Here is a 25,488-nt window from a genome sequence, read left to right as displayed (position 1 = left end):
GTTGGGTCTCTTCTAGAAGAGGTTCCCTTTGGAGAGCGGTAACTCCAACATTGCGTCAGCTATGGCGGGAACTCCTCCCTTCTCCACTTTTGTGGAAATCTTATAGGCCAACGCCGGCTTCGAACAGCTGGCCAATTGTCACGAGGTATGCAAATACTGACATGCTCGCGGGCAGAATAATATGCATTGGCGCAACAATTACGTCAGAATCTCTTTATTCACGCTGTCATCGTTGAAGCTGCACCTGAGGACGAGTTACCTTTTCTTCCTCGCATCCGATGGCTACCCCACCGACCCGCCCGACCCCTGCGAGTTCTGCGCCGGCCTGTCTGTGCGCACTTGAGAACCAGGAGAGTTTTTGCTCATGCTGTTACGGGGTTGAGGCCCACCCTCCCCCACCCAGAAGCGGCGGTGAGGACGAGGCCTGGGGCCGACGACACCTTCCACCGGCCCTTTCCGTGGACGCGCTGGACTCGACGTGGAATGCTCCGGACGAGCCTACGAGAACAAGAGTGAGTTGGAATCCTAGGCTCATCCAGTCGGGCCGCCGCTAGGCTGCTTCCAGGAGGAGGACTCCGTTCTTCCACGATGTCCAAAGCTATTTTTTAAACGATAAAAGTCCCCCAAAAGACTGAGGTCTGCACCTCAATCGGGGCGCGTTCACGCTGCCACACAGGCCATCTCCTCCCACGGGTACGGCTCTGTGTGCATGCCCTCCTCTGAGGAGACCGTCGCAGCGCACCTCTGCCCGTCCTTTCCTCCGGGGATAGAAATAATTCAACACAGGTATTCCCTTCAGGTCAGACGCAGACCAGGCGTGGGTACGTCACTGACTTTGCCCTGAAATGCCCCGTTCTGAGACAGGAAGTTCACAGCCTGCTCACAAAAGGAGCGCTAGAGCGTGTCAGGAGAGCGGTTTTAAAGCCACTATTTCGGGATGGAGGACTCCGTCTGATACTGGACCCGAGACCCCCAACCGAGCTTTCAGGAGGAAAGACCCCCCTTAACGTGTTGTGAGCTTATTCGTCGAGGTCTGTCGCCTCTTCATGGGCCAGGTGAGTGCATTTTAGTATGTTTTGCAACCAGCTGATCTTTACAGAACACACTCAGCAGGTTTTACAAGACGAGTGTGCCGTCCCTGGCGTCTCAGGTGCTTTCGGTGAGTGATTAACCTCACTTATCTCCTAGTCTTGAGTCTTGACTACGTGTTTACCGCTACGGCTGTTGACACTGTGCTTATGTGCATACCGTTAAGTGATCACTACTGTTGCCCTGGATTATTCAGTGCAACTGGCTATTCTTGCTGATATGCACATTCTGGTGTCCTTGATCTGAGCAGCTCGTTGGTCTTGCCCTGCCTATCAGCTGTGAGCACTCCTAGAGGAACAGCGCTATTGGCTGTTGTACTCTGTGATTGGTGTCGCCCTAGCCTGGTATCTTCGGCCTGATCTTCACCTCTGCACGGCGGGATTGATTCTGTTCCTGCAGCCTCAAGCTGACGCGATACTGAATTAAAATGATTGGCTAATGGTGCCAGGACGCTGATGTCGACCAGTGATCCCCGTGTCGTATGTTTAGCGCTTCCTGCAGCACAGACTGGAAAATAATATACCCCCACGCTGAAGGGGTACGTGGCTGCTACTGCTTGGTTTCGTTCCCCGGTTAGGGGCTGCTGATCGGAGGGCATGCTCTGGTGGCCAGATTTCTCAGGGGAGCGAGGAGATTATGTCCTTCAGTGCCGCCGTGGGAGTTTTGAGGGCTCTCTCTAGCACAGTTCCAGCCCTTGGTTTCGACTGCTGTTTAGGAGCTCTCCCTGAAAGCGGATCTGCTCCTTGCCCTTGCTTCAGCTAAGCGCATTGGGGACTTACACGCGTTCTCATGGATGGTGATATTATCTGTTTCGGACCCGGAGACTGCAGTGTTACTCCCGGCCGACACGTGGCTACGTGCCTCAGTCTCTCTCTACGCCCTCTCTAAAGCACAGGTTGTTTCTCTGCCCGCGTTACCTGCTGAGCCGTCATCCTGGCGCGACGCTGGCGCTCAGAGCGCTGTTTGCCCCTCAGGGCTTTGCGGATGTATGTGAATTGCGCGGCCGCCTTCCTTCAGTCGGACCAGCTTTAGGTGTGCTTTGGTGGATGTACAAAGGGAAAGATGTGAACTGTCTCAAAACAGAGACTTTCTCACTGGATTGTGTGCGCTGTCGCTCTGGCTTATGCGTGCCAGGGGAAGGATTGTCCTCGTAACATCAGAGCTCATCGACGAGGGCGGCTGCCTCTCCGTGGGCCTGGTGTAGAGGATGTCTGTTCAGGATTTATGCTTTGCTGCTGGTTGGTCTTCTCTGAACACCTTCGCCAGATTTTACACTGTGGCGTCTCAAGTTCTCCGGTGAGTTAATTTCCTCACTCGTGTATTGAGAACTGTTCTAGTGTTTGACACAGCTGTTACCGCTAGCGCTGTTGGCTCTGTGTTTTACTTCATGCGTTGAGTGCTTATTGTGTTGTGTCCGCCCTGGTTTCAGTGCAGCCTTCACTTTCATTGTGTTGAATATGCAGTTTGATGGGGTCGGAGCTGATGTTTTGGTGAAGATGTTCATTGGTCCAGTTCCGCTTATCAGATGCTAGCACTCCTAGCGGCGCAGCTATTGGCTTGTTTGGCTGGTATAGCTTGGCCCCTATTTCTCCGTTTTTACCTTCACACACCTTCTGAAAAGCAAAGTGTGCTCTGATTGGTCGGTTGGAGCGGTGTGTTGTGATTGGTCAAGCACTGCGAGCGTGTTTGGTCACAAAGATATTAAAACATTTTATTTACCCACATGTAACGATTGTTGCATTGGTTGGGTGGCATGCACTAGTAAAGCTTTACTAATAGTAATAATACATATCAAATTATAATAATCCAATCTGTAAAGCTGATTTGAAATGATGTGTGAAAAGCACTATACAAATAAACCAGATATCAGAGATATCAGAGTATCTTTCATGGGTTGTCCAAGTGGACTTGATGTCCACATTTCTCAATAACTGTTGTTTGTTTGTTGTGAGACAATCATGTATTACTTTATTAATCTAAGATGAGGAGTTTCGTCTGTGTGGTTCACACTGATTCTTCCAGGTGCTGCACTGGGTCTGATGTGGAAGTGTGTGATTTGTGCACACACACACTGGGTCTGATGTGGAAGTGTGTGATTTGTGACACACACACTGGGTCTGATGTGGAAGTGTGTGATTTGTGACACACACACTGGGTCTGATGTGGAAGTGTGTGATTTGTGACACACACACTGGGTCTGATGTGGAAGTGTGTGATTTGTGCACACACACACTGGGTCTGATGTGGAAGTGTGTGATTTGTGCACACACACACTGGGTCTGATGTGGAAGTGTGTGATTTGTGCACACACACACACTGGGTCTGATGTGGAAGTGTGTGATTTGTGCACACACACACTGGGTCTGATGTGGAAGTGTGTGATTTGTGCACACACACACACTGGGTCTGATGTGGAAGTGTGTGATTTGTGCACACACACACTGGGTCTGATGTGGAAGTGTGTGATTTGTGCACACACACACTGGGTCTGATGTGGAAGTGTGTGATTTGTGACACACACACTGGGTCTGATGTGGAAGTGTGTGATTTGTGCACACACACACTGGGTCTGTTGTGGAAGTGTGTGATTTGTGCACACACACACTGGGTCTGATGTGGGTGTGTGTGATTTGTGCACACACACACTGGGTCTGATGTGGAAGTGTGTGATTTGTGCTCACACACACTGGGTCTGATGTGGAAGTGTGTGATTTGTGCACACACACACACTGGGTCTGATGTGGGTGTGTGTGATTTGTGCACACACACACTTGGTCTGATGTGGAAGTGTGCGATTTGTGCACACACACACTGGCTCTGATGTGGATGTGTGTGATTTGTGCACACACACACTGGGTCTGATGTGGAAGTGTGTGATTTGTGCACACACACACACTGGGTCTGATGTGGATGTGTGTGATTTGTGCACACACACACTGGGTCTGATGTGGAAGTGTGTGATTTGTGCACACACACACACTGGGTCTGATGTGGAAGTGTGTGATTTGTGCACACACACACTGGGTCTGATGTGGAAGTGTGTGATTTGTGCACACACACACACTGGGTCTGATGTGGATGTGTGTGATTTGTGCACACACACACTGGGTCTGATGTGGAAGTGTGTGATTTGTGCACACACACACTGGGTCTGATGTGGAAGTGTGTGATTTGTGCACACACACACACTGGGTCTGATGTGGATGTGTGTGATTTGTGACACACACACTGGGTCTGATGTGGAAGTGTGTGATTTGTGCACACACACACTGGGTCTGATGTGGAAGTGTGTGATTTGTGCACACACACACTGGGTCTGTTGTGGAAGTGTGTGATTTGTGCACACACACACTGGGTCTGATGTGGGTGTGTGTGATTTGTGCACACACACACTGGGTCTGATGTGGATGTGTGTGATTTGTGCTCACACACACTGGGTCTGATGTGGAAGTGTGTGATTTGTGCACACACACACACTGGGTCTGATGTGGGTGTGTGTGATTTGTGCACACACACACTTGGTCTGATGTGGAAGTGTGCGATTTGTGCACACACACACTGGCTCTGATGTGGATGTGTGTGATTTGTGCACACACACACTGGGTCTGATGTGGAAGTGTGTGATTTGTGCACACACACACACTGGGTCTGATGTGGATGTGTGTGATTTGTGCACACACACACTGGGTCTGATGTGGAAGTGTGTGATTTGTGCACACACACACACTGGGTCTGATGTGGATGTGTGTGATTTGTGACACACACACTGGGTCTGATGTGGAAGTGTGTGATTTGTGCACACACACACACTGGGTCTGATGTGGATGTGTGTGATTTGTGCACACACACACTGGGTCTGATGTGGAAGTGTGTGATTTGTGCACACACACACTGGGTCTGATGTGGAAGTGTGTGATTTGTGCACACACACACACTGGGTCTGATGTGGATGTGTGTGATTTGTGACACACACACTGGGTCTGATGTGGAAGTGTGTGATTTGTGCACACACACACTGGGTCTGATGTGGAAGTGTGTGATTTGTGACACACACACTGGGTCTGATGTGGAAGTGTGTGATTTGTGCACACACACACTGGGTCTGATGTGGAAGTGTGTGATTTGTGCACACACACACTGGGTCTGATGTGGATGTGTGTGATTTGTGACACACACACTGGGTCTGATGTGGAAGTGTGTGATTTGTGCACACACACACACTGGGTCTGATGTGGAAGTGTGTGATTTGTGCACACACACACTGGGTCTGATGTGGATGTGTGTGATTTGTGACACACACACTGGGTCTGATGTGGAAGTGTGTGATTTGTGCACACACACACTGGGTCTGATGTGGGTGTGTGTGATTTGTGCACACACACACTGGGTCTGATGTGGAAGTGTGTGATTTGTGACACACACACACTGGGTCTGATGTGGAAGTGTGTGATTTGTGCACACACACACACTGGGTCTGATGTGGAAGTGTGTGATTTGTGCACACACACACTGGGTCTGATGTGGAAGTGTGTGATTTGTGCACACACACTGGGTCTGATGTGGAAGTGTGTGATTTGTGCACACACACACTGGGTCTGATGTGGAAGTGTGTGATTTGTGCACACACACACTGGGTCTGATGTGGAAGTGTGTGATTTGTGACACACACACTGGGTCTGATGTGGAAGTGTGTGATTTGTGCACACACACACACTGGGTCTGATGTGGAAGTGTGTGATTTGTGACACACACACTGGGTCTGATGTGGAAGTGTGTGATTTGTGACACACACACTGGGTCTGATGTGGAAGTGTGTGATTTGTGACACACACACTGGGTCTGATGTGGAAGTGTGTGATTTGTGCACACACACACTGGGTCTGATGTGGGTGTGTGTGATTTGTGCACACACACACTGGGTCTGATGTGGAAGTGTGTGATTTGTGCACACACACACTGGGTCTGATGTGGAAGTGTGTGATTTGTGCACACACACACTGGGTCTGATGTGGAAGTGTGTGATTTGTGCACACACACACTGGGTCTGATGTGGAAGTGTGTGATTTGTGCACACACACACTGGGTCTGATGTGGAAGTGTGTGATTTGTGACACACACACACTGGGTCTGATGTGGAAGTGTGTGATTTGTGCACACACACACACTGGGTCTGATGTGGAAGTGTGTGATTTGTGCACACACACACTGGGTCTGATGTGGAAGTGTGTGATTTGTGCACACACACTGGGTCTGATGTGGAAGTGTGTGATTTGTGCACACACACACTGGGTCTGATGTGGAAGTGTGTGATTTGTGCACACACACACTGGGTCTGATGTGGAAGTGTGTGATTTGTGACACACACACTGGGTCTGATGTGGAAGTGTGTGATTTGTGCACACACACACACTGGGTCTGATGTGGAAGTGTGTGATTTGTGACACACACACTGGGTCTGATGTGGAAGTGTGTGATTTGTGACACACACACTGGGTCTGATGTGGAAGTGTGTGATTTGTGACACACACACTGGGTCTGATGTGGAAGTGTGTGATTTGTGCACACACACACTGGGTCTGATGTGGAGTGTGTGATTTGTGCACACACACACTGGGTCTGATGTGGAAGTGTGTGATTTGTGCACACACACACTGGGTCTGATGTGGAAGTGTTGATGTTGTGATTTGTGCACACACACACTGGGTCTGATGTGGAAGTGTGTGATTTGTGCACACACACACTGGGTCTGATGTGGAAGTGTGTGATTTGTGCACACACACACTGGGTCTGATGTGGAAGTGTGTGATTTGTGCACACACACACTGGGTCTGATGTGGAAGTGTGTGATTTGTGCACACACACACTGGGTCTGATGTGGAAGTGTGTGATTTGTGCACACACACACTGGGTCTGATGTGGAAGTGTGTGATTTGTGCACACACACACTGGGTCTGATGTGGAAGTGTGTGATTTGTGCACACACACACTGGGTCTGATGTGGAAGTGTGTGATTTGTGCACACACACACTGGGTCTGATGTGGATGTGTGTGATTTGTGCACACACACACTGGGTCTGATGTGGAGTGTGTGATTTGTGCACACACACACACTGGGTCTGATGTGGAAGTGTGTGATTTGTGCACACACACACACTGGGTCTGATGTGGAAGTGTGTGATTTGTGCACACACACACTGGGTCTGATGTGGAAGTGTGTGATTTGTGCACACACACACTGGGTCTGATGTGGAAGTGTGTGATTTGTGCACACACACACTGGGTCTGATGTGGAAGTGTGTGATTTGTGACACACACACACTGGGTCTGATGTGGAAGTGTGTGATTTGTGCACACACACACTGGGTCTGATGTGGAAGTGTGTGATTTGTGCACACACACACTGGGTCTGATGTGGAAGTGTGTGATTTGTGCACACACACTGGGTCTGATGTGGAAGTGTGTGATTTGTGCACACACACACTGGGTCTGATGTGGAAGTGTGTGATTTGTGCACACACACACTGGGTCTGATGTGGAAGTGTGTGATTTGTGACACACACACTGGGTCTGATGTGGAAGTGTGTGATTTGTGCACACACACACTGGGTCTGATGTGGAAGTGTGTGATTTGTGACACACACACTGGGTCTGATGTGGAAGTGTGTGATTTGTGCACACACACTGGGTCTGATGTGGAAGTGTGTGATTTGTGCACACACACACTGGGTCTGATGTGGAAGTGTGTGATTTGTGCACACACACACTGGGTCTGATGTGGGAAGTGTGTGATTTGTGCACACACACACTGGGTCTGATGTGGAAGTGTGTGATTTGTGCACACACACACTGGGTCTGATGTGGAAGTGTGTGATTTGTGCACACACACACTGGGTCTGATGTGGAAGTGTGTGATTTGTGCACACACACACTGGGTCTGATGTGGAAGTGTGTGATTTGTGACACACACACTGGGTCTGATGTGGAAGTGTGTGATTTGTGCACACACACACTGGGTCTGATGTGGAAGTGTGTGATTTGTGACACACACACTGGGTCTGATGTGGAAGTGTGTGATTTGTGACACACACACTGGGTCTGATGTGGAAGTGTGTGATTTGTGACACACACACTGGGTCTGATGTGGAAGTGTGTGATTTGTGCACACACACACTGGGTCTGATGTGGGAGTGTGTGATTTGTGCACACACACACTGGGTCTGATGTGGAAGTGTGTGATTTGTGCACACACACACTGGGTCTGATGTGGAAGTGTGTGATTTGTGCACACACACACTGGGTCTGATGTGGAAGTGTGTGATTTGTGCACACACACACTGGGTCTGATGTGGAAGTGTGTGATTTGTGCACACACACACTGGGTCTGATGTGGAAGTGTGTGATTTGTGCACACACACACTGGGTCTGATGTGGAAGTGTGTGATTTGTGCACACACACACTGGGTCTGATGTGGAAGTGTGTGATTTGTGACACACACACTGGGTCTGATGTGGAAGTGTGTGATTTGTGCACACACACACTGGGTCTGATGTGGAAGTGTGTGATTTGTGCACACACACACTGGGTCTGATGTGGAAGTGTGTGATTTGTGCACACACACACTGGGTCTGATGTGGAAGTGTGTGATTTGTGCACACACACACTGGGTCTGATGTGGAAGTGTGTGATTTGTGCACACACACACTGGGTCTGATGTGGAAGTGTGTGATTTGTGCACACACACACTGGGTCTGATGTGGAAGTGTGTGATTTGTGCACACACACACTGGGTCTGATGTGGAAGTGTGTGATTTGTGCACACACACACTGGGTCTGATGTGGAAGTGTGTGATTTGTGCACACACACACTGGGTCTGATGTGGAAGTGTGTGATTTGTGCACACACACACTGGGTCTGATGTGGAAGTGTGTGATTTGTGCACACACACACTGGGTCTGATGTGGAAGTGTGTGATTTGTGCACACACACACTGGGTCTGATGTGGAAGTGTGTGATTTGTGCACACACACTGGGTCTGATGTGGAAGTGTGTGATTTGTGCACACACACACTGGGTCTGATGTGGAAGTGTGTGATTTGTGCACACACACACTGGGTCTGATGTGGAAGTGTGTGATTTGTGCACACACACACTGGGTCTGATGTGGAAGTGTGTGATTTGTGCACACACACACTGGGTCTGATGTGGAAGTGTGTGATTTGTGCACACACACACTGGGTCTGATGTGGAAGTGTGTGATTTGTGACACACACACTGGGTCTGATGTGGAAGTGTGTGATTTGTGCACACACACACTGGGTCTGATGTGGAAGTGTGTGATTTGTGCACACACACACTGGGTCTGATGTGGAAGTGTGTGATTTGTGCACACACACACTGGGTCTGATGTGGAAGTGTGTGATTTGTGACACACACACTGGGTCTGATGTGGAAGTGTGTGATTTGTGCACACACACACTGGGTCTGATGTGGAAGTGTGTGATTTGTGCACACACACACTGGGTCTGATGTGGAAGTGTGTGATTTGTGACACACACACTGGGTCTGATGTGGAAGTGTGTGATTTGTGCACACACACACTGGGTCTGATGTGGAAGTGTGTGATTTGTGCACACACACACTGGGTCTGATGTGGAAGTGTGTGATTTGTGCACGACACACACTTGGGTCTGATGTGGAAGTGTGTGATTTGTGACACACACACTGGGTCTGATGTGGAAGTGTGTGATTTGTGCACACACACACTGGGTCTGATGTGGAAGTGTGTGATTTGTGCACACACACACTGGGTCTGATGTGGAAGTGTGTGATTTGTGCACACACACACTGGGTCTGATGTGGAAGTGTGTGCACACACACACTGGGTCTGATGTGGAAGTGTGTGATTTGTGCACACACACACTGGGTCTGATGTGGAAGTGTGTGATTTGTGCACACACACACTGGGTCTGATGTGGAAGTGTGTAATTTGTGCACACACACACACTGGGTCTGATGTGGAAGTGTGTGATTTGTGCACACACACACTGGGTCTGATGTGGAAGTGTGTGATTTGTGCACACACACACTGGGTCTGATGTGGAAGTGTGTGATTTGTGCACACACACACACACTGGGTCTGATGTGGATGTGTGTGATTTGTGCACACACACACTGGGTCTGATGTGGGTGTGTGTGATTTGTGCACACACACACTGGGTCTGATGTGGAAGTGTGTGATTTTTGCTCACACACACTGGGTCTGATGTGGAAGTGTGTGATTTGTGCACACACACACACTGGGTCTGATGTGGAAGTGTGTGATTTTTGCTCACACACACTGGGTCTGATGTGGAAGTGTGTGATTTGTGCACACACACACACTGGGTCTGATGTGGAAGTGTGTGATTTTTGCTCACACACACTGGGTCTGATGTGGAAGTGTGTGATTTGTGCACACACACACACTGGGTCTGATGTGGAAGTGTGTGATTTGTGCACACACACACACTGGGTCTGATGTGGGTGTGTGTGATTTGTGCACACACACACTGGGTCTGATGTGGAAGTGTGTGATTTGTGCACACACACACTGGGTCTGATGTGGAAGTGTGTGATTTGTGACACACACACTGGGTCTGATGTGGAAGTGTGTGATTTGTGCACACACACACTGGGTCTGATGTGGAAGTGTGTGATTTGTGCACACACACACTGGGTCTGATGTGGAAGTGTGTGATTTGTGACACACACACTGGGTCTGATGTGGATGTGTGTGATTTGTGCACACACACACTGGGTCTGATGTGGAAGTGTGTGATTTGTGCACACACACACTGGGTCTGATGTGGAAGTGTGTGATTTGTGCACACACACACACTGGGTCTGATGTGGAAGTGTGTGATTTGTGCACACACACACACTGGGTCTGATGTGGAAGTGTGTGATTTGTGACACACACTCTGGGTCTGATGTGGAAGTGTGTGATTTGTGACACACACACTGGGTCTGATGTGGAAGTGTGTGATTTGTGACACACACACTGGGTCTGATGTGGAAGTGTGTGATTTGTGCACACACACACTGGGTCTGATGTGGAAGTGTGTGATTTGTGCACACACACACTGGGTCTGATGTGGAAGTGTGTGATTTGTGCACACACACACTGGGTCTGATGTGGAAGTGTGTGATTTGTGCACACACACACACTGGGTCTGATGTGGAAGTGTGTAATTTGTGCACACACACACACTGGGTCTGATGTGGAAGTGTGTGATTTGTGTACACACACACTGGGTCTGATGTGGAAGTGTGTGATTTGTGCACACACACACTGGGTCTGATGTGGAAGTGTGTGATTTGTGCACACACACACACTGGGTCTGATGTGGATGTGTGTGATTTGTGCACACACACACTGGGTCTGATGTGGGTGTGTGTGATTTGTGACACACACACTGGGTCTGATGTGGAAGTGTGTGATTTGTGCACACACACACTGGGTCTGATGTGGAAGTGTGTGATTTGTGCACACACACACTGGGTCTGATGTGGAAGTGTGTGATTTGTGCACACACACACTGGGTCTGATGTGGAAGTGTGTGATTTGTGCACACACACACTGGGTCTGATGTGGAAGTGTGTAATTTGTGCACACACACACACTGGGTCTGATGTGGAAGTGTGTGATTTGTGCACACACACACTGGGTCTGATGTGGAAGTGTGTGATTTGTGCACACACACACTGGGTCTGATGTGGAAGTGTGTGATTTGTGCACACACACACACTGGGTCTGATGTGGATGTGTGTGATTTGTGCACACACACACTGGGTCTGATGTGGGTGTGTGTGATTTGTGCACACACACACTGGGTCTGATGTGGAAGTGTGTGATTTTTGCTCACACACACTGGGTCTGATGTGGAAGTGTGTGATTTGTGCACACACACACACTGGGTCTGATGTGGAAGTGTGTGATTTTTGCTCACACACACTGGGTCTGATGTGGAAGTGTGTGATTTGTGCACACACACACACTGGGTCTGATGTGGAAGTGTGTGATTTTTGCTCACACACACTGGGTCTGATGTGGAAGTGTGTGATTTGTGCACACACACACACTGGGTCTGATGTGGAAGTGTGTGATTTGTGCACACACACACACTGGGTCTGATGTGGGTGTGTGTGATTTGTGCACACACACACTGGGTCTGATGTGGAAGTGTGTGATTTGTGCACACACACACTGGGTCTGATGTGGGTGTGTGTAATTTGTGCACACACACACTGGGTCTGATGTGGAAGTGTGTGATTTGTGCTCACACACACTGGGTCTGATGTGGAAGTGTGTGATTTGTGCACACACACTGGGTCTGATGTGGAAGTGTGTGATTTGTGCACACACACACTGGGTCTGATGTGGAAGTGTGTGATTTGTGCACACACACACACTGGGTCTGATGTGGATGTGTGTGATTTGTGCACACACACACTGGGTCTGATGTGGAAGTGTGTGATTTGTGCACACACACACACTGGGTCTGATGTGGATGTGTGTGATTTGTGACACACACACTGGGTCTGATGTGGAAGTGTGTGATTTGTGCACACACACACACTGGGTCTGATGTGGATGTGTGTGATTTGTGCACACACACACTGGGTCTGATGTGGAAGTGTGTGATTTGTGCACACACACACTGGGTCTGATGTGGAAGTGTGTGATTTGTGCACACACACACACTGGGTCTGATGTGGATGTGTGTGATTTGTGACACACACACTGGGTCTGATGTGGAAGTGTGTGATTTGTGCACACACACACTGGGTCTGATGTGGAAGTGTGTGATTTGTGACACACACACTGGGTCTGATGTGGAAGTGTGTGATTTGTGCACACACACACTGGGTCTGATGTGGAAGTGTGTGATTTGTGCACACACACACTGGGTCTGATGTGGATGTGTGTGATTTGTGCACACACACACTGGGTCTGATGTGGATGTGTGTGATTTGTGACACACACACTGGGTCTGATGTGGAAGTGTGTGATTTGTGCACACACACACTGGGTCTGATGTGGAAGTGTGTGATTTGTGCACACACACACACTGGGTCTGATGTGGAAGTGTGTGATTTGTGCACACACACACTGGGTCTGATGTGGATGTGTGTGATTTGTGACACACACACTGGGTCTGATGTGGAAGTGTGTGATTTGTGCACACACACACTGGGTCTGATGTGGGTGTGTGTGATTTGTGCACACACACACTGGGTCTGATGTGGAAGTGTGTGATTTGTGCACACACACACACTGGGTCTGATGTGGAAGTGTGTGATTTGTGACACACACACTGGGTCTGATGTGGAAGTGTGTGATTTGTGCACACACACACTGGGTCTGATGTGGAAGTGTGTGATTTGTGCACACACACACTGGGTCTGATGTGGAAGTGTGTGATTTGTGCACACACACACTGGGTCTGATGTGGAAGTGTGTGATTTGTGCACACACACACTGGGTCTGATGTGGAAGTGTGTGATTTGTGCACACACACACACTGGGTCTGATGTGGAAGTGTGTGATTTGTGACACACACACTGGGTCTGATGTGGAAGTGTGTGATTTGTGCACACACACACACTGGGTCTGATGTGGAAGTGTGTGATTTGTGACACACACACTGGGTCTGATGTGGAAGTGTGTGATTTGTGACACACACACTGGGTCTGATGTGGGTGTGTGATTTGTGACGCAGATGCTGGATCCGCAGCCGGAGGAGAAGGAGGCCGAGCCGAAGCAGAAGCACCAGTGTTTCTACTGCAGCCAGACTCTGCTGACGGCCAACGCTCTCAGGAGACACTGCAGACAGGAGCACGGGAAGGAGCGCTGCCACGTGTGCCGAGTCTGCAGCAAAGCCTTCAAACGGGCCACACACCTCAAGGTATCACACACACACACCTGCTCCACACACACCTCAAGGTATCACACACACACACCTGCTCCACACACACCTCAAGGTATCACACACACACACCTGCTCCACACACACCTCAAGGTATCACACACACACACCTGCTCCACACACACCTCAAGGTATCACACACACACACACCTGCTCCACACACACCTCAAGGTATCACACACACACACCTGCTCCACACACACCTCAAGGTATCACACACACACCTGCTCCACACACACCTCAAGGTATCACACACACACACCTGCTCCACACACACCTCAAGGTATCACACACACACACCTGCTCCACACACACCTCAAGGTATCACACACACACACCTGCTCCACACACACCTCAAGGTATCACACACACACACCTGCTCCACACACACCTCAAGGTATCACACACACACACCTGCTCCACACACACCTCAAGGTATCACACACACACCTGCTCCACACACACCTCAAGGTATCACACACACACACCTGCTCCACACACACCTCAAGGTATCACACACACACACCTGCTCCACACACACCTCAAGGTATCACACACACACACACCTGCTCCACACACACCTCAAGGTATCACACACACACACCTGCTCCACACACACCTCAAGGTATCACACACACACACCTGCTCCACACACACCTCAAGGTATCACACACACACACCTGCTCCACACACACCTCAAGGTATCACACACACACACCTGCTCCACACACACCTCAAGGTATCACACACACACACCTGCTCCACACACACCTCAAGGTATCACACACACACACCTGCTCCACACACACCTCAAGGTATCACACACACACACACCTGCTCCACACACACCTCAAGGTATTGCCCACCCGACTAACATCTGCAGTTCTTTACCTGAGATCCGTGTTTATTGTGAGCCCAGTATAGACTTACAGTACGTCAGTTATTAAAATCTCCATCTCCTCTTCATTATTTCCAACACGTGTCCTAACCAGACATGATGCGATAAGATTCCAGCGACAAGCAGTTTCTGTCCACACCAGACGAGACAAAATCAGTTCAAAGTCACAGCCAATCAGAAGAGTGTGTGGGCGGAGTCTTCCTGTAAGCGCTCTGCACTTGAACCAAATGGATAAATGCAAAATCCTTTGTTTAGGCTTGGCTTGTAGGGAATTCCAAACCTGCGTATATTCAAACGCACATAACTATAGAACCCGTTCTAAATGCGCATCTGAACGCCATCAGCGTTTCTCACAGGTTCGCGTTTAAAGTCTGTGTAGAGGGAATGGTGTCGTCTTAGCGGCCCCAAATTTAATAACAAATGATCGTTGCGACGGAAGCAAATCAATCAAAACTAACTTTAGATGGAAAATAACTTAACTCTGCTGTAAAGCCGAAACAATCTCTGTTACCTTAAATTATACGCTTATCTCTGTAAAGCTGCTTTGAAACAATCTACATTGTTAAAAGCGCTATATAAATGAAGATGATAATCCCATTTATAAATATTACACCATTTTAACATTATTAAAAATACATACTGAGTGACTCAAAAAATCTTTGTCATAGAATCCACTTGTTTGCTCACAGTTTGAACGTTCTTGTTTAATTTATTAATTTATCATTTATATAATTTATTTAATTTACGAGATGTATAACCTCGTAATCTGAGCCCATTCCTCATGAGCAATGGCCTCCAGTTCAGGAATATTCTTGAGTTCGCTGCTGCAACCGCCGTCTTCCAATCCCACCAGAGATTTCCCATGAGGTTCAAGTCAGGACAGGAGACTGTATAATCTTCCAGGACTTCTTCTGAAACCAAGCCTTGCTGGAATTTGAGGAATGCTTGGGATCACTGTCATGTTGAAGGTCCAAGCTTCAGCTTCCTAGGGCTGGTCCGAATACCATTTTTTGAGCTTCGAAGCTTGGGTAGTGATGAACACCGAATATTGGAAGCTTCGGAGAGAAGGGGCTGAACATATTCTTCTCTCTAATAAAGGCAGGAATCTCTATGTGTCTGTCTGTCCGTTTGCATTTTGATTATTTCGAGAACCGTTCATCCGATCGACTTCACAAGGGAGTGCAGTGTCGCATTTGGTGCAATATAGATGGAGACGCGACACGTTCAGAATTAATAAGCTTTTAGTAAACCACAGAACAGCGCGAGCGGGAAGCGGCGCACCTCACGCGGGCAGGGCTTATGCTCCGAGAACAGACACCGCACTAGTGATATTAAACACACACACACAGGTCTGTTAAATTAAGCAATACTTTTAATAAGGTAGTCTAATATTTTTCTGACTAACAAATTACTGACACAGTAATGGGTAGATTTAAATAAAGAAAAACTAAATTTAAATAAAGAAAAACTAAATTTAAATAAAATAAAAAACTAAATTTAAATAAAGAAATTTAAATAAAGAAAAACGAAATTAAGTTAAATTAAAAACTAGATTAATTTAGATTGATAATAACGGGTAAAAAGCTTAATACATTTTGTTTCTATTATTCTATTTTCCACAATGTCAAAGCAACGCAGCTTAACCCAAAACACAAGCTCAGGCGTCCACTTCTGTCCACACACACTCCGCTGTTCTCATGCGCTTCGGTCCACACACACTCCGCTGTTCTCATGCGCTTCGGTCCACACACACTCCGCTGTTCTCATGCGCTTCGGTCCACACACACTCCGCTGTTCTGCTCTAGCCAGAGAACACTCCCGTTGCTGGAACTGATCCACTTGTCCGTGTGACACTTCTGGCGCGCCGCACTCCACTATAGTCCTATAGGCGTCGGTTCTATCTCTAGCATGCGTGTGTTTTCCGCGTGTCTCACGCAGGCAGTGTGCAAACTCCTGTTAACATGGGAGCCGAAATAAAAACGGACACGCCACGCAGCCAGTGTGTCGCCGGCCTTATTCGAGAACCGTTCGGATCTCAGGTGTGCAAAAAACAACAACAAAAAACCCGAATATTCGAATGTCAAATTTTCACATCGAATACCAACCCACCGAACGAATATTCGAATATTCGGGTCCAGCCCTACAGCTTCCTCACTGACGGCATGACGTTTTCTCCTAGGATTTCCTGATACTTCAAGGAATCCATCTTGCCTTCCTCAGCTATAACAGCTTCCACTCTCCTGGGAAGGCTTTCCACTAGATTCCCGTGTGTCTGGTTCACGATCTCTTCTATTGAATCAGCAGAGCACTCGTGACCGGTTCACTCTGTGGCTTTACATGATCTTCTGCTTCATGTCTGAGTTGCTGCTGTGTTTAAACACTTCCACTTTCCAATAATACCCCACTTGACTGAGGAAAATCTAGTAGGGATCAAATGCCATGAACTGACTTACTGCAAAGGTGCCCTCCTATCCCTGACCACACTGAGTTCACTGAGCTCCAGAAGAACCACACATTTATGTCACTAATGTTTGTAGATGCAGACTGCAAGAGTAAAGGCTTGATTTACACACCTCAATTCAGTAATTAAGAGGAGTGTCCCAATGCTTTTGTCCACACAGTGTATATCCAGATGCATAACTTTACACTGTAGGCCTCTCCTGGCGATTATGGTCACATGATTTTCAAGTCATGTTATTTTTGTTTCTCTCAGCAGATGGCAGCAATCGGCCCCAATACATGACACATTCTCTCGCATGCAGAAAAGTGGCATAAACCAACAAACAGAAATCAACAATTCACACATATGTTTTTTGACTGTTGAATTTGAAAAAGTAATGTTTTATATATAAATTATTTTTAATTCTACCCAATTATATAGAAATCATAGCAGTACAATGTGTGAATAAACAATTCATGGCTGCTAAACAATCTCTTTTTCCCATGTAAAAAATATTAATGTTCACACTTAAAAATGTCCTCTATTAAAATCTCTTATTTTACAGCACATATTGACACTCCATGACCAAATGTTCCTCTAAATCCTTAATTCATGTCATATTCCCTTTATAAGTACAGTACATTACTGTTTCCCGTTTGTTTTTTACAAACTGAGTCTAAATGTTGTTCTCTGTTAATCGACAGCATGTCACAGATCATTTTAAGTCTGCTATAGAGGGGATTGAGTGTCATTCTGATCCTCTGGGTCTTTGTTGCTGTAATGAACTGTTAAATGTCTCTTTCAGGAGCACGAGTATGTCCATAAGAAGGGACCCAAAGTCAGCGCTCAGAAACCCAAAGTCTTCAAATGCGCCAACTGTGACAAAGCCTTCGCCAAACCCAGTCAGTTAGAGAGGCACAACCGCACACACACAGGTAAAGCTCTGCTCTCGCTCTGTTACTGCCGTCCTGTCCTTCTCCTGCAGGACTGTCACGTGATCACAGTCTCAAATGGATGAATTAACCCTCTGTGGTATGCATTATGCTCTAACCATTAAATATTTTTTAAAATCAGTTTTTATTACATGAAGTAGCTTTAATCATACAAATGCAAAAAGATTTTTGGGGAAATTATAGTTTTTCTATAAAATTGTGATTTTCTTTTCTACTTAAATTGCACATTTCCTTTAGAAATTGATAGATTTATATACTTGGAACTCATGCAAACCACAAATAAATAGATCCCTATCGTTTGGCTTACTCATCCTCACTCTCATCACATGGAAGAGCTAACTCTGCACTATTGCCCTCTCTGTAAAATATTGCTGTATTCATTTTCTGAAAAGAAGAAATCAATTTGTTATTTATACATAAATACAATTATTCTACAATAATCACTTCAAATAAATAAATAACTGTTGATTTGTGAGTAAAAATATCTAATTTACTTATCAAAGATGCTGCAAAAAAGAATCTGGAGCACTTCAACAGGTGTCTTTCATGTGAGGGAGATAGAGAGTTCTGGAGGGACATTCAAATGTCATGTGACTTAAAAACAGCACATCATTGGCTACTTTCAGGCCTGCCTTTTAACCCTCTGGGGTCTGAGCTGTTTTCTGGCCCTGGAGGTGTTCTGACATGCTCTGACATTTGTGCTTATTTCTGTTACTTGTGACATTTTCATGGCTAAAGTCTGATTACACTGTATTCAGCACAAACTCTGCTACAATAATATATCAGCAGCATGTATGTAAAAGTTTGTAGTTTTGAGATAATGACATTTATGCGTGGTTTGTGAAAATACAAAAAAAAATTCTCACTGAAATAAGGCCATGAAACCCCTACTGATTATTTCTTCACAAGACTTTTGAAAATTGTATGACGTAGCCTAGAATATTTGCTCTAAAACTATGTGAAAATCATCCTGCATACTCATTGAGATAAGACAATACAGTATATTGATTTAAAATTTGCAAGACATGTTTTGTGTGAGAAAGCTTTATGCGAAGAGGCGTGAACATCATGAATATTTAATTTCTTTCACACCTGAGAAAGACAAAGACCCACCCATAATGGCCCTATCAGGTGCTATCAGGCCCTGCCATTCTGAGCAACCTTTCACAAAGAATGAGGAGATTTAAAAAATAATGGCTTTTTGATTGTTTGGATTTATTTACAACACAACATAATCCAAAGATACACAACAAATGACAAAAAGCACATTATTTAACACACTGAACTAAAGACAGACACTTAACCAGACTTATACACCTTTGTGCCATTCCTGAAACATAGTACATACCTTTCATTTCCATGGTGTTTGATTTTTCACTTTACCATGTTCATGTACAGAGACTCATGTGAATGTTGAAGTCAGCAGGACTCCTCAGTGGAGCATCTGATCCCTGAAAAAAAACGCTGTGAACATACTGATATCAAGAGAAAGGGCTGCACGATTTAGGGAATACATTTTAGATTTTTCAGGTTAAAATTGCTTTTTAAAATGTACAGAATACACACACACTCACACACACACACACACACACACACATATATATATATAGCAGCACAGCACATAGCTTATGCCTACAAGGCACAACAAACCTGGTGTTCATTTTATATATATATAATGAACAACAAGTTTGTTGTGCCTTGTAGGCATAAGCTATGTGCTGTGCTGCATAAAATAATAATAACAATAGTCTATAAATCGTTAAACAGGAACACTTCAGTAACACTGCACTAGAGAAACATATATTGATTATCATATGTTACTTCAATCTCATTTCATAATGTCATAACAAAAATAAACATTTGGAGTAAAAAAAATGAAGCCTATTGTTTGGTGCATTTTGCTTTTCAAACGCAAACGCGTGCAGAGAACATTTACTGAAGCGATCAAGCGCTCAAAACTATTAAACTAAGTATTGTTACCATATTATACATCTACGTTTGAGCAGATATCCACAAACACAGTATTTAACAGTAAACACGGTTCTAAACATTATAATATTCACCATAGTATACACTCATACTAGCCTACTTTTACCATGCTGTGTTTTATTATAGAATATAAAAACATCCTCGTGTCGAACATGTATACATTTAGCACTGAAAGGTTGCCTACCAGTCTAGTTCACATTTGAACATGTTTCTGTCTATTTATAGATACATATACGTACGATATTAGGCTTAGTTCATGTTTTTACTCCAATCTCATTTCATAACATACATTTTAATCTGGCACCACCAGTTTAACATGTCTTACCTTAAAAATCTTCTCATCTTCAAATCACGTTCTTCTAATTCTTCTGAGGTTAATCCAAGGTAAACAGCACAGCACAAACACAGTCTTCCAAACTCGATGAAAAGCAGAGGAGTAAGTTACCGAAGTCTCTGATTCTTTGTTTTGAGGTGATGAGGGCGTTTACAGGTCTGCGTTCCTCCGCGTGGATCATTTGCATGTCAATCGCTTGTGCGCGCGTGGGTGTGGTCACATTAGAGTTAATGAGGACGCGTTTGAGAAACTGTACATGTCGCTGCTTTCATACAGATTACTTAAACAGAGAATATTTGTTTTTTATATAATATACATACTTTAACAATAGAGACTGCAAGCGTTGTATAGACATGCGTTTCAAGTCTGTGTGACAAACATTCGCTGAGTTACAGGTCATTTTCTGTCGCGTTTCAGAATGAGTTTCACATTGAGAGAGACGGCAGAACGCGCATCATGTTTATTTTCTTTATTTTACGAAAAACATAACATTTTGTTTTTATTATGAGTGTACACAAATAAAAGACATTTAACAGTTTTGAATGATGTACAACACAAGCATGTAAGATCAAAATCAACACAGTATTTCTTATATCTCTTTTGCACTGATATGAAAAAAAACGAGCAGATCACGCCGGCGTGATAGCCGACCACAGGGGGTTAATTCCTTTAGTGCAATTTATTGTATTTTTTTCTGAAAATAAGGAAATGAGTATGTTAATTACCATAAGTACCATAAAGTACGTATTTTTGCAGTTGTGTAAGATATTGAGTACAGTCAGGTGTTTGTGAAGGTTCACTGGGATGTGTTCTTGGTTTCAGGTGAGCGGCCCTTCAAGTGTCCTCTGTGTGATAAAGCCTTCAACCAGAAGAGCGCTCTGCAGGTGCACCGGGTCAAGCACACGGGAGAGAAGCCCTACAGGTGCGAGGTGTGCACCATCAGCTTCACCCAGAAGAGCAACATGAAGCTGCACATGAAGAGATCTCACGGCTATCTGCCGTCCTGCAGCAAACTCACCGGTACGTGTGGAGCAGGTCATCAGGTCGTCAGGTCATCAGGTCATCAGCCTGTGCTCAGGGTTCTTAAAGAGACAGTTCACCCAAACATGAAGAGTCTCTCATCATTTACTCACACTCATGCTGTTACAAACCTGTATGAGTGCTGGACACAGAAGAAGATATCTAGAAGAATGTTGGTAATCAAACATTAACACTAGCCATCATGACAACAGTAAATCATGACAATCTCCATTTTTGGGTGAACTGTCCCTTTCAGATCATGAGAAACTGGTAGTTTGTGTACATATAGATTGGTGGATGAGAAGAGTAACTCAATTGACCCTTATTTTTCAATTTGTCAAAATGACAAAGCATGTTGAATAATATTTTTTAAATTGAGTAGACGGGGGGGAAATGCTGACTTCAGGCTCTTTCTGCCGCATGTCAGAGACAGACACATGAAACTGGGTTAAACTTCTGACATTTTTTGCTTCTGTGACTGCCTAAAAAAAGTCCCTTGAATTTTGCTTTGGAGAAAGGAGATTATTACACAGCCATCAAATGAGCCACACACTTCATCACGGCCGTGTTCTGAGCTCAGCTCTTCAGCTTTTAGTCATCATTACTGTATTCTTGGGTCTTTCTCTTATAGGCTATAGACAAGGGGTGGGCAAACTTCTTGGCTCAAGGGCCACACTGGGTCTTAAAATTTGACAGAGGGCCGGCCCAGTAGCAGATTATGAAACACGATCTCATGAAAGTGCGTATCTATACCACAAATTTTATTTCTCGTGCCATTTATACACCAAAAATGTTTTTTTGGTGCATATGCTACGCACTGTAAACCCCTTGGTTAGGATTAGGGGTGCGGAGTGCGTGCCTGTTACACGCCATAAAGTGCGTATCATATGCACGCGAAAACTGCGTTTCATAAGCACTACAAATACAATTCGACTATACAAATTTATTTTAAGTATAATAAAATAAAACATAAAAAGCAAAGGCAGATCAGAACATTTAATGAACAAAACCGGGTTCTGTACATGGCAGACAGGGGAGCGTAGTCGAAAGCCGGGCGATAAAGGTCGGTAAACGGAATCAGTCAGGATACATCCACAAATCCAGAAGAGGAAAGAAACTAAATAGCAGACAAACCAAAGGAAAAACTAAACAGGTGTGCAAGCGATTACCAAACATTTTTTTTCTCTGTGAGTTTCCAAAAAAGGAAAAAACATTAACGTGCAACAAGTCTATGCGCTTAAGTCGCTGTCTGTTTGGTTTCCATGGTGACGCGTCATTGCTTGTTACGTGACACACCGCAGCCACAACAGCGCTGAATGAAGGATGATCTGCTTTTATGTCATTTTTCCTTTTTTACATTTGTTAGCTATGGCATGAAGTATCTGATATTCCGATTGTCAAATAGATGCAACGCAATATATATATATAATGCAAAGTATTGCAAGAAAAAGGCAAAATGAATGTGATCTTAAGACAATTTTTTAAATACTCGACGGGCCGGATTAAACAGCCTAACGGGCCGTATGTGGCCCGCGGGCCGTAGTTTGCCCACCCCTGCTATAGACAATGTGGACTAGTCACCTCAGATTTACTGCCCAATGATCCAGGAAGTCACGCTTTACTCAGATCAACTGATGTAACCTCGGCTCCCTGAAGAGGAAACGCTTGCGTAATGACATCTTGAAGCACATGTGAAGTCAGTCCAGTGGTGTGGCGGATCGTCAGAGGTGGGAGACGTCACGAACCAGGACACTATGAGGCCTGCCCAAAACAGAGCAGCGCTAGCCTCGTAAAGTCTGAAGTAAGCCGCTGACAGGCACGTAGGAGATATGGCAAGGTGACGCAGCGTCTCGTTCCCTCTTCAGGGAACCGAGGTCACAGTCGTCTATACCAGGGGTCGGCCAAAACTGGCCCGCCAGCAATAATATGATAATAATAGTGATTTTGCCTTCAAAAGTAAAGTACAAGAACGTTTTGCAGCAATGTTTTATTTTTGAGATGAATTGAGAGCTTTTGATTTTAAAAGCAAATAATTATTGCAATAAGTCCGGCTTGATTGTGTAACAAGCAAATTAAAATGATACACATTTATTATTCACAATATGGAAAGAGGAAATAAAATAGTTTGTTAAGAGCATGACTCAAACATGCCATTAATGGCTTGTTCAAGTTATTTTTATCCCTTGCGCATCTCCCACATGTGTGTATTAGCAAGGCGGTCTGTGTTGCAAGTTGGTGAAGGAAGACACTGGCCAGGTTACGTGTCATTTCTGCTAATATTAATTTATCCAGTGTAAAACCCGGACACCGCCACACAAATGTGGCTTTCCAGTGTTAGATCACGAGGAGCAGACCCTGGTGTAAATGTGTGCGGTGAGGTCCACCCTGCCGCATCACAGACATCTCGGAGAGCAACTCCTGACATAAGGGCCTTGAGGCCGCCAGACTCCTAGTAGAGTGGGAACGGACAGCCATAGGTGAAGGCGTCCGACCGACTCATGAGCCAGTGAAAAGCCCCTCAAAAGCCCAAGCAAAAGCATGAGAGTGAGGTGGTGAATCCTCAGTATCTCCTGCTCCAACACTGACATCTGCTTCCTCAGGACTAGACAGCTGCAGTGTGCCTCAATCCGGGCGGAAGTACTCGCAGCGCGGGCTCCAAACCCTGGGAGAAGGCACTGGGTCCATCAGGTGAGGGCAGAGATAAGGCTGGGCCGTCTCTAACCCCGCTGATAGGTCGATCTGTGAACCCCACGACTGTGATCCTGACCCCTGACCCTGGGGATCCCATGACCCTGGGTAGTGTGACCCTGACCCCTGACCCTGGGGATCCCATGACTCTGGGGAGTGCGAGCCTGACCCTGGGGAGTGTGATCCTGACCCCTGACCCTGGGGATCCCATGACCCTGGGGAGTGTGATCCTGACCCCTGACCCTGGGGATCCCATGACCCTGGGGAGTGTGATCCTGACCCCAGACCCTGGGGATCCCATGACCCTGGGGAGCGCGAGCCTGACCCCTGACCCTGGGGATCCCATGACCCTGGGGAGTGTGATCCTGACCCCTGACCCTGGGGATCCCATGACCCTGGGGATCCCATGACCCTGGGGAGTGTGATCCTGACCCCTGACCCTGGGGATCCCATGACCCTGGGGAGCGCGAGCCTGACCCCTGACCCTGGGGATCCCATAACCCTGGGGAGTGTGATCCTGACCCCTGACCCTGGGGATCCCATGACCCTGGGGAGTGTGATCCTGACCCCTGACCCTGGGGATCCCATGACCCTGGGGAGCGCGAGCCTGACCCCTGACCCTTGGGATCCCATGACCCTGGGGAGTGTGATCCTGACCCCTGACCCTGGGGATCCCATGACCCTGGGGAGCGCGAGCCTGACCCCTGACCCTGGGGATCCCATAACCCTGGGGAGTGTGATCCTGACCCCTGACCCTTGGGATCCCATGACCCTGGGGAGCGTGATCCTGACCCCTGACCCTGGGGATCCCATGACCCTGGGGAGCGTGAGCCTGACCCCTGACCCTGGGGATCCCATGACCCTGGGGAGCGCGAGCCTGACCCCTGACCCTGGGGATCCCATGACCCTGGGGAGCGCGAGCCTGACCCCTGACCCTGGGGATCCCATAACCCTGGGGAGTGTGATCCTGACCCCTGACCCTGGGGATCCCATGACCCTGGGGAGCGCGAGCCTGACCCCTGACCCTGGGGATCCCATAACCCTGGGGAGTGTGATCCTGACCCCTGACCCTGGGGATCCCATGACCCTGGGGAGCGCGAGCCTGAC

General features: G+C 46.8%; 1 protein-coding gene across 4 annotated transcripts in view; it reads left to right on the top strand.

Annotated features, from left to right (window-relative positions):
* The window catches only part of znf236 (zinc finger protein 236), a 91,568-nt gene that overhangs the window by 64,198 nt on the left and 1,882 nt on the right, over positions 1–25,488 (top strand). For all 4 annotated transcript variants that reach the window (XM_079895064.1, XM_079895066.1, XM_079895065.1 and 1 more), the window contains 3 exons: positions 13,853–14,038; positions 18,203–18,332; positions 21,496–21,693. In XM_079895064.1, coding sequence (XP_079751190.1) covers positions 13,853–14,038; positions 18,203–18,332; positions 21,496–21,693 — 514 coding nt within the window. The remainder of the gene's footprint in view (positions 1–13,852; positions 14,039–18,202; positions 18,333–21,495; positions 21,694–25,488) is intronic.

The sequence above is a fragment of the Squalius cephalus genome (assembly GCF_949319135.1).
Source record: "Squalius cephalus genome assembly, chromosome: 15".
Taxonomy (NCBI): Eukaryota; Metazoa; Chordata; class Actinopteri; order Cypriniformes; family Leuciscidae; genus Squalius; species Squalius cephalus.
This window is presented reverse-complemented; position numbering and strand designations above follow the sequence as displayed.